The sequence below is a fragment of the Mirounga leonina genome, unplaced genomic scaffold (assembly GCF_011800145.1).
Source record: "Mirounga leonina isolate KUSES-001 unplaced genomic scaffold, KU_Mleo_1.0 Mir_216, whole genome shotgun sequence".
Lineage (NCBI taxonomy): Eukaryota > Metazoa > Chordata > Mammalia > Carnivora > Phocidae > Mirounga > Mirounga leonina.
The window spans coordinates 1-12621 of NW_023270530.1; the positions used below are offsets into that span (position 1 = coordinate 1).

General features: G+C 40.7%; 1 protein-coding gene and 1 long non-coding RNA gene across 3 annotated transcripts; one reads left to right on the forward strand and one right to left on the reverse strand.

The window, feature by feature from the left end:
• The first annotated feature begins 1190 nt into the window (after positions 1-1190).
• On the forward strand, positions 1191-12417 carry LOC118026181 (rho GTPase-activating protein 20-like). 2 transcript variants are annotated; one of them, XM_035028928.1, is made up of 6 exons: positions 1191-2253; positions 4780-4968; positions 8248-8423; positions 9811-9972; positions 11482-11591; positions 12122-12417. In XM_035028928.1, the coding sequence occupies exons 2-6, from the start codon at positions 4806-4808 to the stop codon at positions 12348-12350; spliced, it is 840 nt and encodes a 279-aa protein (XP_034884819.1). In that variant the 5' UTR covers positions 1191-2253; positions 4780-4805; the 3' UTR covers positions 12351-12417. The 2 variants fall into 2 exon arrangements, with proteins under 2 accessions (XP_034884819.1, XP_034884820.1); XM_035028929.1 differs by lacking the exon at positions 9811-9972 and having other exon boundaries at positions 1204-2253.
• Positions 3333-12122, reverse strand: LOC118026182. The gene is made up of 2 exons (XR_004683491.1): positions 11671-12122; positions 3333-4215 (listed from the first exon to the last, which is right to left on the reverse strand). It is a non-coding gene; the product is annotated as an uncharacterized LOC118026182 (long non-coding RNA).
• Positions 12418-12621: the final 204 nt, after the last annotated feature.

A 12621-nucleotide genomic window follows, 5' to 3' on the forward strand; every position in this document is an offset into this window, starting at 1 on the left:
TGTGTGTGTGTGTGTGTTGTGTACCTCCCGTTATAAGACAGCTGATTATTATACATATCATAGTCATATTTTGTCCCCCGGATTTAGAAATTGAAGGCAGCAAAGCTATATTATTAGCCTATACATGGGTGCTCTTCTTGTCTTCCCATTTTAAATTTTCTGCGAATTCAAAATCATAGCATAAAATTGGGCTATAATTTTAGAGTGCTAATAACAACATGCAGTTTATTGTATATATTTTATACACAGACAATAAAATATTTCTAAGTTTCTAAATATTTCCTCCTCTATTGGACTCTTCTGTCTGTGTCTTCGTTCCTGATTCCTCCCCATCCCTGTTTACCCTGGTCATCACCCAAGGACTCAATCCCAGTTAGATGAATCCTAAATTATATGTTTTGTTGTACATTTTGACATAAAGACCACATGGCTAGAAGCTACCTCCTCTTGATGCAGTTCCTTGGGATGAGGCGGCTCACACCCCTTATGAACTGGTAAAGAGGACAAGTTCTGAATAAGACCATGATCTGGGGGCAGTTGCGTACATATCACTTTCATCTTGTTTTGGTTTTAACGGCCTGTTCCTTTATGTTTTGATGGTGCTGGTGTGAGTTGCTGGATTTTTTTTTTTTTTTTTTTTTTTGATGAAAGACATGGACATATTTGAGGATGAGGTTTTCTAAGGGAAAAGAGCGGGAGAGTGATAGTCAGATGGACAGAACTGAAGGGAGCACTTGTAAAGCACAGCTTCTTATATAAAATCCTCTATAAATGCAAAAATGTCTTGCTATTATGACATGACATAATTACAAGATTCTTACTTAAATTCTGTCTGACCCAATGGTATAATAAAGCCCCTTAAAAATTCAGAGCAACTGGAATTTAGCATAAGAAATCAATGATTTCTGTACAAACAAAATTTAATAATATATCTGAAATAAAATTGAATTTATATGTACTGAGTAAAGCACATATCTACATTGATTTCTAACAATGTAAGGAATCTAACCTGTATGATATATATACCCTAAATAGGAATTAAGTCTTAGAAAGAGAGTGAGTGGTTTTAGGGATGAAGTTGAGGAGATTGATTAATGATGAAGCTCATTTTATTTCATGTTTGTGATTTTCCTTTGCATAAAGTGATCAATCTCGCCACACAAAGAATTTCTGTTTTAATGAAGAATTGGGGTTATTTGGCTTTATGTATGCCTGATTTAAGGGATCCCAGCATAGCATTTCCAAACCCTACCCTACCTTACTGGCTCTCACGAGTTATTTGCAATACAATTTTGAGCAGATTTAGCTATGTGTGTGTGTCTGTGTGTCTGCGTGTGTCTGTGTGTGTGTCTGTGTCCATACCTATGACCTTTCTTCATAAGGGCAAGACCATGATTTTGAATCAGGAGTCCAGGGCAAGCATAGTACCTATCACCAACAACTCCACGTCAAACATTTTTTGCTTTAGTCTCCTGGAAGACTCTCTAAAATAGTTCAGCGATCTTTATAATTTAGATGTGTTTGTTTCAAGTAGGACTTCCAGGTTTACTGGGCGGTAATTCTGCTGGGAGTAATTGTTTTCTGCATCTGATATGTTGTCTAGGTTAGAGTCCTTGTTCTTTCTCTCCCTGAAGTGGGGCTTGCCTGCACCAAAGCCAGTGGCTGACTTCAGTCCACTATCTCCTCAAGGCCTCTTGGGTGTTTGTCTCCTTTTGCCCAGGGCTGCTGAACTATTGATGCCTTTCAAGTTACTTTGCTCAGGAATAGTCATAGCAGGGTATATGGCTCTCTGGACAATATGCATGTCAGGGCAGGGACATTTGGCGGCAAAAGCCAGCATTATCCAAGGAATCTAGAGACAGCGGAAGGCAGGACTCTGAGATTAGAAGTTTCCTCCTTAGCGAAGGGGCACAACTGTGATTTCTTAGGCCATGGGCCACCCACACCGTGAGGGGCTGATTGTACTGTGGTTTCCTGGCCTTTATCAAAAATGACAAGAACCTGGGACGGTCCACTGGAGGCTATGAGGGAACAAGTTAACAAGTACTGTAGCTACCTCCATGGACCAAATGGCATTTATACTGGCCCCAATTCTTCCTTTCTGGAAACAGAGAAATGCAAAGGAAATGTGTTCTTCAAGTACTGTGAAAGATTTGTTATGATGCATAGTTCTTTTTGTTTCCAAGGGCTCTGAGAAAGACTACCAGCTGTGGGTGAGTGCTGGCAAGGAAGCGTCCCCACACCCACTCACTGGTAAGTGTCAGGGAAAATCTAAGATGGGATTGATTAGGTTCAAAATTGTAACTCTACATCTCAAAGTAATGGTTGTTCTATCTTCAGCTTAAATACCCTTAAAAGTGAAAATCACATGCAATATTCACTCTCACGTTTATTAAAGAATTACCAGGTGCTTACTTTTTCCCAGGCACTGAGGACATCTCTTCATTCATCAGCTTAAGGTCTAGTTAGGGAGAGAAATGTAAATTTTTCGTTTCTACTTCATTTTACCTGACAAACAGAGCTGTCTTAAAAATTTTTTTGTTTATTGTTTACTTACTTATTTACTCACTTAGGTATGAAAGCAAAGAATTGGAATTTCTTTTTCCCATCCATTTATTTTTCATATTCCAGTCTTGAATTCCAGTTCCTAACAACTAAATAGCCTCTATTTTGTGAGAATCCGCTAAAATCCAATCATGTCTCTGAATCCAGGTATAGGTATGTATTTAACACCTGCTCTGTGCCCAGAAGTTTTCTCAGCATCATAAAGAAAATGAGATAATCACATTTAAACTCCTCAAGTCTTCACTGACTAAACTACCTGCACTTTGCTGTTTCTCAGGCTTTTTCCATCACTGTTCTTAAGGTTATTGATAAACAGATTACACCTCTCCTAAAGTAGTTATCAGCACAAGTTCTCTAAAAAAAAATCTTTGGATTAGCAAAATTGTTCAGTGCTTACCAGAAATAGAAGGATTAAAAAACCAGAGAAAAAAGAGAGGATCTGTAGCAGACCTTGAAGTATAGTAATGTATGGTAATGGTGACAATGATTTCTGCTAGAAATCTTAGAGCATTCCTTCTTACATGCATTTTTCAAAATCTTTTTAATAATCCTGTGAGGCGGGATGCCTGGGTGGCTCAGTTAAGTGTCTGCCTTTGGCTCAGGTCATGATCCCAGGGTCCTGGGCTCCTTGCTCAGTGGGGAGCTGCTTCTCCCTTGGCCTGCCGCTCCCCCTACTTGTGCTCTCTCTCTCTCTCTCTGACAAATAAATAAATAAAATCTTAAAAAGAAAATAATCCCGTGAGGCTATTACTCTTTTTCAAGTTATCTAAAGAATATTTTCAAGTGATCTGGAAATCTAAATAACCAATTTCTTTCTACGAAATGTATATTCCCAGTCTTAGAATACAGAGAGTCACCAAGGGCATAGCTGAGGAAAAAAATCCCCCCCACCATTTCATGTTTCATATTAATATTGACATCTCTGTAAAAGTCGGCCAACCACAAAAAGGAAAAAGTCAAATACTTAAATATATTTATTTTAATAAAGTGCATTAATTTAGGTAAAACAATAGAGATGATAACTTTTTAGACTTTGAGCAGCTTCACACACCAAGGCAGCTCTAAGGAATCCGGAGAGCCTGTCATTCATGATGATCCATTGGCAGCATTCAAAATGCATTTTTAACCAATGCTCTCAGTTCTCAACTGCAGATTATCTCCTGGTTATCTTTGTGATTTGGTTGTATTGCTGTCGTAGAAGCTTCTTTTTCCTTAAAAGAGGGAAGTCACTGTGATTCTTGTGAACACATCACTGACACTGCATCTATGACAGATGAGAAGGAACAGCAAAAGCTCCCCAAGTTACATTCAATAATAAATCAGAAACGACAGAAAGAGAACTTCCATTCTGTTCTTAAAAAATGAGATCCATATCCTATAGCACAGGGTCTTTGAGAATTCTATAGAGAGGAAACAATTTAAAGCATACAAGAACAAAACAAATCACTTGGCAGGCAACTCTCACTGACTCTGGGTGCAGTTTTCCACTCTGTAAACATCGTTTTGCACTTTGCTTCTGGGTTCCCAACACTGTGCAGCCTTCCCTCTGATCATCACCTGGCAGGACTCCCCTTGGAGGAAGGGCAGCAGTGGGAGGGAAGTATAAAGCATAAAAGCAACCCATCCCACTGCCCTTGAGTAGCTCTGCCTCTAGAAATTGACAAAACGAAATGAAAAAAAAATCTGCTCAACTGACATTACGTGAGAGAGAATAGCAATTCTTAATATATATGTTCAATTATTTAAAAAATATTACCCACCAATGCATATTAATATATTTACTCTGATCCTTATAAGTTTGTGTGAGGGCAAGCATTTCAAAGGATGAATGTAAGGCTCAGAGGGGTCAAGTAATTTGCCTAAGATGTGCAGATCTCGTTAGTGTCAAGGCAGAAACTAGAAGGCCTTAAATATTCTCAGATGGAAACACAGCAAAAGTCAGCATTGTGCAATGCACTGATGAATCTTTGTATTCCAAGTAAAGTAACATGCTTTAAATTTTTTTTCTCTTTTTAAAATCTTTTCCTTGGGCACCTGCTTTCTGCAGGGTGTCTCCAACAAGAGCGAATATGATGCTCACTCAGGAGGCACAGAGTGAGTGCCAGAAGCCCCAGGAGAATAGCAGCATATACCAGTGTGATGCATACACTCATGGGAAGGGGGATTTGATCAGAGCCATCACCATCAGCCTGAATCTATATTTTTTCCATATAGGACATAAACATCCCTATGGAATTAAAATGAGCCATCTTCCATCTACCACACTGCTGCCGCAGACACCAGAGGACTCCATCTCTCCTTCCACCCTCCAGGAGTCCCTCCTTCTGGAGCAGGGGTTCGCAGAGATGCAAGGCCAGTTCATCCTGAAGCCCAGGCACCCAACGCAGAATGAGCAAGGGAGAGGTGAGCCCCTTCCCTTTCTTCAGGTGTCTTCTCTTGGCTCATGTCTCCACTCTTGCCCACAAATTGAGGACACAGAGCTCACTCTCTCTGTGGGGGGTGGGGAGGAACAGTAGAGGCAAGAACCCCCAAACTGCACAGAATCAAGCTTAGAGAAACCCAAAGGTCTTAAGACCCAACTCACTTCGAGGAAGGTTGTGTGCTTGTTTTAATTCTCCTAGGTAGACTGTTAACTCCTTTCTCTGTATCCCCAGAACACTTTCTACATATAATTATGTGAGTATACATCTGTGTGTCTTCTTAGAGCACAAGCTGTTTGTGGCCTGGAAACAGGTCTTCCCTATTCCAGGGTTTTATCTAGTATCTCAGGCCATCACAGGATGGAATCAAATGACTGCATGGCTTAGACGCACCTGGAATGGAAGAACTCCAGTGGAGTAAAGAGTTATGGAACTGAATTGGATTTATTCTGGGCTTAGGCTGAAGTGGCCTTGGGCTTACAGTTAGAATTCAAGTCTCAATTCTGCCCCCACTTTCCATGTCTGCTTCAGACACAGGTCAAGGCTGGAGCTAGACTGAATGTTTATGGTCAGGGCTTTTTCATCTTCCTTCTTGCTATTTTTTTCCCTACCATTCCAGTATTCTCCCATTGATATTTTTTTCTCTGATGAAAATGTGTTATTCATCTGAGAAGTATTGGGCCAAAATAGAAAGTATTTTATTGTTATGATTGTTATTCTATAAGCACAAGGTTTCAAAAATTTTATTTTTTAATATTCATACCCTAATTCAAGCATTAGGAAACATTAACCCAAATCTTGCCAGGACTGTTTAAGAAAGAATAGGTTTCCATGAAGTTAGCTTGTTTAATCATTCCTATATTTTTCATGGCTATAGCATATATTTTTATTAGTAATAGAGGCAACATGACCTCTAACAGCAAATAATGTACATTATAAAACATCCAGCTAAGCCTGAAAATACCTTGGAGAAAGTATAGGACTCAATGTGTACTTATTTTCTGTATATACTCATAGAGTAGCTAGATATATAGCTTTGTACCAAGGGATACAACATTCTTCTTAAGAGCATTCTTCTTATTAAAGCTGAATAATGGAATATATTTGGGTAGTTTTAGAAATAATAAAACTAGGGGAAGAGTAGGGAACCCAGGTTGCATACAACAACTCAACTTACATATTAACACGTATCTTCAGCAAATGCATACATTTTGATGTACAGGAATCTCCTCCTGGATTTAAGAATGTGTTTGCTTTCTTTCTTCTCTCCTTTTAAAATGGTAGGGGTATCAATTTCAGGGCAGGAAGAAAGAGCCTTAGTTAAGTAAAGTGGTAGCCATCCTTCATGATTGCCTACCTTCTAGAGGTTGCAAAATCAAATAGAGAATGGGAGTGATGTCTGCTTTGGAGGGGGAAGAGACTGATGTCTAGACTGCCTGAGGCCTTCTGAGCAAGGAAATTACTTTTATCAAGGCTGCCATGAGCCATGCCTTGTGCTGAGTAGTACATTACATTTAGTTCAACGAGTTGTAGGCAGCAGCATTTATGTTAAAGTGAAGCAAACCAAAGCTTCAGAATCTTTGAGTAATCTATCTAGGTGGCAGAACCAGGATGCTTCTGGTTCTTAGATCCTGGTCTCTCTGGTCAGGTGCCATGAGTGTTGCCACCCACGTGAGTGGATACGGTGATGCACTCACTACATCCCAGAAAAGCCCAGTGGACAGGTGTTTATGGGTGTTTGGTGAAATGTTGCTCATTTGTTTATCCTTCTACAGCTTGGCTCCTCTGTGGACTTTTAAAGAATTCAGTTATTTAAGCAGATTTTGTGAGCAAATGTTAAGGTATCTTATAAGGAAAACATTCATAGCTGAGCAGTAGAAACTTTCAACTCAGCTTTTCACTGCAGATCACCTTTTCTTTGTAAAGCTCTTCTTCTGCATTCCTTTGATAGAGAATGTTGGGTAATTCAAAATCATCTCTGGAAATTGGGGATAAATCAGGCATTCATAATCTCTCATTGTTTTTCTTTTTGTATGTTTTCTTTCAAGCCTTGTACTGGTATGGTGTATATACATGTATGTTTGAGTATGTGTGAGGAATTGGGTGCAATTCATTGTGGATTAGACTCTTTTCAGTAAATATCAAACATAATTTACAAAAAAAAAAAAGTCATCTCTGGGTAGCTTGGTGGGGTATCACAAAAAAACACAGTCACCTGGAATCTTACCACATAGCCAGCATGTAATGACTATTTCCCAAGAACCCTGACTGCAGGAAGTCATCCTTGGGGATGGCCCAGAGCAGAGACACCAGAGGCTGCCTGAGAAGTGGGGTCAGGCGGATCATGTCATGAAAGGCAGATCCTTTTGATCATAGAAAGATGAGCACTCAGGGGCACCTGGGTGGCTCAGTCGTTAAGCGTCTGCCTTCAGCTCAGGTCATGATCCCAGGGTCCTGGGATCTAGTCCTGCATCGGGCTCCCTGCTCAGTGGGAGTCTGCTTCTCCCTCTCCCAATCCCCACCTGCTTGTGTTCCCTCTCTCGCTGTCTCTCTCTGCCAAATAAATAAATAAAATCTTAAAAAAAAAGTTGAGCACTCAGAAAGCCAAAGAGGAAACTTAAGGCTGGGAGGAGACTCACTGTGAAAGCAGATGATTAACAAACTCAGCTTGATTTGAATATCAGATCTTTTGAGCTTTTAAAATCAGATCTGACACTGGATGAATCCACTAATCATACTTACCAATAGGAAACAACAAGTTAAGTGCCTCATGATAAAGCCCAACGGGCAGTAGATGGGATTGAAAGCATTGACACTAAATCTGATCAAGTCTCTAGGTTTAACCATCAGTTTGCAGGATCTGGGGAAGAACTCTTAACACCGTAAGAATGCTATTGGCCAATTTCAAAACATGGAGAATTCTACACAAAAAATGCCTCAGTTTCCCTCTTCTCGCCATTGCAGTGAATGTACCGTAGAGTGGGAATGGTGAAAATAAGGTTAAGCGGGGTGCCTGGGTGGCTCAGTTGTTAAGCGTCTCCCTTGGGCTCAGGTCATGATCCCCTTGTCCTGGGATTGAGCCCTGCATTAGGCTCCATGCTGGGTGGGAAGCCTGCTTCTCCCTCTCCCGCTCCCCCTGCTTGTGTTCCATCTCTCACTGGCTCTCTATCAAAAAATAAATAAAATCTTTAGAAAAAAAAAAGAAAAGAAGGTTAAGCAAATAAAACAACAACTACTACTACTAATTTCACTTCTTCCTTAGATTACGGGCAGAAGACACTTAAAAGCCGTTTTTTCAGAGACTGGGCCTGTTGTCTGGGCTCCAGCACTAGCCAGCACAGCCAGTGCACAACCCCACCTTCTTCAAAGCCAGGACAGCTCTTTGGAGTTTCCCTCATGGATGTGTGTGATAAAGACAACCTGCCGTTGCCAATTCTGGTAGGTCATCTCCTTTTGGTCTTCTATAGCCCTCCTGAGGAGGGGAAACTCTGAGAGGCTACGTGTCCTCATCCAAATCTATCCCCAAATGGAGAAGTCTTTTGACAGCCCCTGGCTTTGGCTGAGAAGCTCTGTTAGTGTTATTTCAAAGAATAGAATCTGATTTAGGTCCTGCAGAGTCATGAGGCAAATACAAGAGGAAAAGACATTCTTCTCCATTCCACTTGGGTCTTGTTTCCACAAAGACATGCGGAGGCTTGTTCAGATCAGTCAAAATGGACTCTGTGTATGTGAGTCTCTGAGAGTCCACCTCATCTTCACACTCTCCCTTCATTGCCTTCCTGCACTCACATGAGTCTCAAGTCTCCTTCAGCGGAGTCTACTCAGTCTAACAATTGTAAACATCTGACATGAGCATAGACTCATCCTCTGGCAAATGGGAATCTGTTAATCCTAACAGAATATGTCAAATGAAAGCCACAGAGTTTGGCCTGTGTTATCTCAAACTGCTGTAGTGAATTGTCAGTGTGGACCTTCACTGAGTATTCGGTGTCTCTGCAAGCACTGTACGGGATGTAGGGAACGTTCTGCTAGCTATGAAGAAATGTATTATACTAGCTAGCATGTTACCTGCTAGCTACTACCCCAGTTCCTTGCATCACAGCAAATTTAGGGGCTAGCTAGGATTATCATCCTCCGCACTGCCTAAACGAATCAGAAAAGCCTCAGTACAGGATGTATGTGCCCCAGCTCTCACAATAGATAAGTAGCATAATAGACTTCAGATCCGTTGGATTCCCTGAGTCCAGCCCCTATTAAGATTCTACACAGCAGGGAGAGGACATGAAGATAGAGCAAAAGACAATGAAAGACTCATGAGAAGGGAGGGTAATCAGAGAAGGGGAAGAGAGTTTCTGAGCCTGACTTTAAAAGAGGGAATGATATAGAACAAGTAGGAATGGAGTATACAGTCATTTAAAGAGAAATAAACAAATGGGAAATGAGTATTTCCTAAATAGACTTCCATACTTGGGGAAGAGCATCTACGTAAGGGGATAATGAGAAAAGAATGGTAAAGTAGGAAACAGACGGTGATTGCGCAAAGGCCTTGAAGCAGAGAAATTTGATTTAAGAGTGGAAACTCAATGGAAAGGAAAATCTGATTAAAAGAAGTGTTTAAAATGTTTCAGTGTATGACTGTAAAATGGATATTTGGGTAGAAAGTATATAGAGAGACACTGAAAAAACAGCCATCTAAATTGACTTTAGTCCTTTCTGCACGAAAACAGTGTACCATTGCATTCCCCTCCTCTTTCACAACGGAGGCAAGCTTGAGCTCTGCGTTTGGGGATATGAGATGCGATATAATTTCCTTTTCTTCCTACAGGATATGCTTTCCTTTATTAATCAAAAAGGGCCACTCACAGAATGCATCTTCAGCAAATCACCCAATATAAAATCAACTAGGGTCATAAAGGAGAAACTAAATTCTGGGGTCAAAGTGGACCTGTACAGCGAATCTGTTCATGTGGTCGCATCCGTCTTAAAGGTAGGGAAGGTTCTAGCATTATCCACACATGAGTAACTGACGCTATGATTGGTGTCTTTCATCATGACTGCTCAAGAACCATAATGGGCATAATAGATTAAGAACCTGACAAGCTGAAAAACGCTTGATAAATCAAAATTTAAGGAAGCTACTTTAGGAGTTAAAAGCCCCATATGTTAGAAATACTTTCTGTTTTCACTACACACCGCCTACCCCGCCTTCACTCCTGAAGTCGCCATGCAAAATACTAATACTGAAATGACTACTAGTCATGATAATAAATTTCAAAATACACACCAATACATACACACTGTTTACTCATGCAAACATCCTCACCACCCTCCTAGTGAAGGCAAACTATCCAAAAGAAATAGAACAGGGAAAGAATTTAATCCATCCACCTTGGCACTTATGAACAGCTCTGAACAACCCTATGTTAACGTAGTAATGACTACAGTCTTAGAATCTCAGTCACATTTGGTCTTCCCTTGTCCCCCGTTAATGTTCGAAGATGTGATAAATAGCAAAGTCCAGAAATGACTTCGGTAACCACTCCTACACTGGGGCCATAGTGATATCCAGTAGTAATATACATATAGGCATCAGGAGACAGGAGAAGAATGCTGATACATTAGGTAGCAGGATGAGTGTTGCCCTCTGTAAGGTGCGCACATGGAATCCATTTTCTAGCAAGAGTTAGGAGGTTCTTTCCTGATTCCGTGTTATAAGCACCGACTAGGGAGAGGGTGAGCACTTGTGGGTATAGTGCTTAGACATTTCTAAAGTTTTCTCTTCCTGAAGTTGATGGATCTTGGTGGAGAAACAGACTCTGCAACCTTGGCCTTGATAATATTGTCAAACTAACTGGGAATTGACCTAATCTAGAAATGAATCTATCCTCAGGACCTCAGTGAGTCTACCATTAGACTCTCGACTTTTAGACAGTTAAGAAAAGGAAGAATGAAGCAATTTGAGAGTAGCTTTCTTCCAGGGAGCACACATACCCCGAGTGAGAAGACCTAGTTCTTTCCTAATATGTGTGCAAGAGCCCACCTGTTTGTGTTTTGATTGTTTCAGGGCTTTTCTTGCTAGAATTAAGAGCTAGCACTGTGTCTAAAACAAGCAACATGGGTAAGTGTATTTCTGTCCAAGAAGCTAATAGGATTTAGGATGGTCTATAGCCACACACTGTCAGTTTGTGGTACTTTGCAAAAAAAGCACACAAAGAAAATAAGTTCCAGATGATAGAAGGGAGCTTTATCTCCATTTCTACCACAGCCTAAGCTCTGCTTTTATGCCTCTAAGATTTAGGGGGAGAAAATCCAAGCACCTGCTGCTGCGTGTGAAAGTCAATAGAGAGTCAGAGCCGAGCTCCGTGTGGGTCACAGTTTGGGTATCTGTGAAGGAAGTGGGGGCTGAACTGAATTTTTTAACTACATATTTTCTCTGTAATATTTCCAATACATATTTTCTATAATATATATACATATTTATTTTTATCTCCATAAGGATTTCCTAAGAAATATCCCAGGAAGTATATTTTTGTTCAATCTCTATGAGAAATGGCTCGGTGTTATTGATCAAGGGAACGAAGAGGAGAAGATGACTGCAGCGCGGAGGTAATGATGCAATAATTACTCTACTGTGGTCACATCTCCAAAATACAGCGAACATACTATTAGCAAAATATTGGCTTACGTTTTGCAGCTTTGCCCACTAAAATCATGACCAATGTCAAAGAGTTTCAATTCTTCACAGCCATGGGGGTCAGCTTCAGAATAGAGGTACGCCTTAGGGCTATTATTGTTCTTCCTCTGATCTTATTAATGTGGACTCCTTGGCCATTTGACACCTTCTGGATCCATGAAACTTGTAGACAAATTCCCTGGTTGAAGACACATGAAAGAGCATCAACTGCCAGGGCTATGACCTTAAAAGTCTGTCAAACATTTAACTAACCAGAGAAGTTTTTATCTGGCTCAGGAACTGAATTCAGTGCACCAATTTTGTCTACATTCATGCCTGGAACTCTGCTACAGCGGGTTGTGTGCTAGATATACAAGGTTGTATCCTTTTCCCTGTCTCTGTTTTTCCAATCTCCTAAGTGGAATCACTTGCCTAATTTAAAAGTGTGTTTTTCTGACCTTAGGCTTTTAGCCCAGCTGCCAAGAGCAAATGTTGTTCTCTTGCGATACCTTTTTGGAGTGCTATACAACATCGAGCAACATTCCTCATCCAATCAGATGACAGCTTATAATTTATCCGTTTGTATAGCCCCAAGCGTTCTTTACCCACCTGATTCCGACAGCTTGGAATTGGAAGACAACTTGATAAAAAAGGTAATGAGAGCTCTCATTTTTGTCCCCCAGGGGGGGTAGAATCCCTACTTTGACCCGGACATGTGCAGTAGTAACTCTGACAAAAGGAACTTTGTGAAGTGCACATTTTCATTAGGCCCCTGTGGAGTGTCAGAGTTCTTTATCCTACTCTGGTGGGGTCTGGGAAGGGGTGTTGTTAAACGGAAAACTCAGAGCGGTCGAGTCACTTCTTCCCGCTCCAGGAGACTAAACCTAGACTGACTAAACGAGAGAGAGAAGAGTCGTGTGATACGATAGAAAAGAACCTGGGCTTTGGAGCTTCACTAGTCAA

Excerpts from the sequence above, each read along its gene's own strand:
- LOC118026181 (XM_035028928.1), top strand. The coding sequence starts at position 4,806 with ATGAGCCATCTTCCATCTACCACACTGCTGCCGCAGACACCAGAGGAC. Across the intron at positions 4,969-8,247 it reads GCAGAATGAGCAAGGGAGAG|ATTACGGGCAGAAGACACTT; the intron begins GTGAGCCCCTTC and ends CTTCTTCCTTAG. Across the intron at positions 9,973-11,481 it reads TGGTCGCATCCGTCTTAAAG|GATTTCCTAAGAAATATCCC; the intron begins GTAGGGAAGGTT and ends TATCTCCATAAG.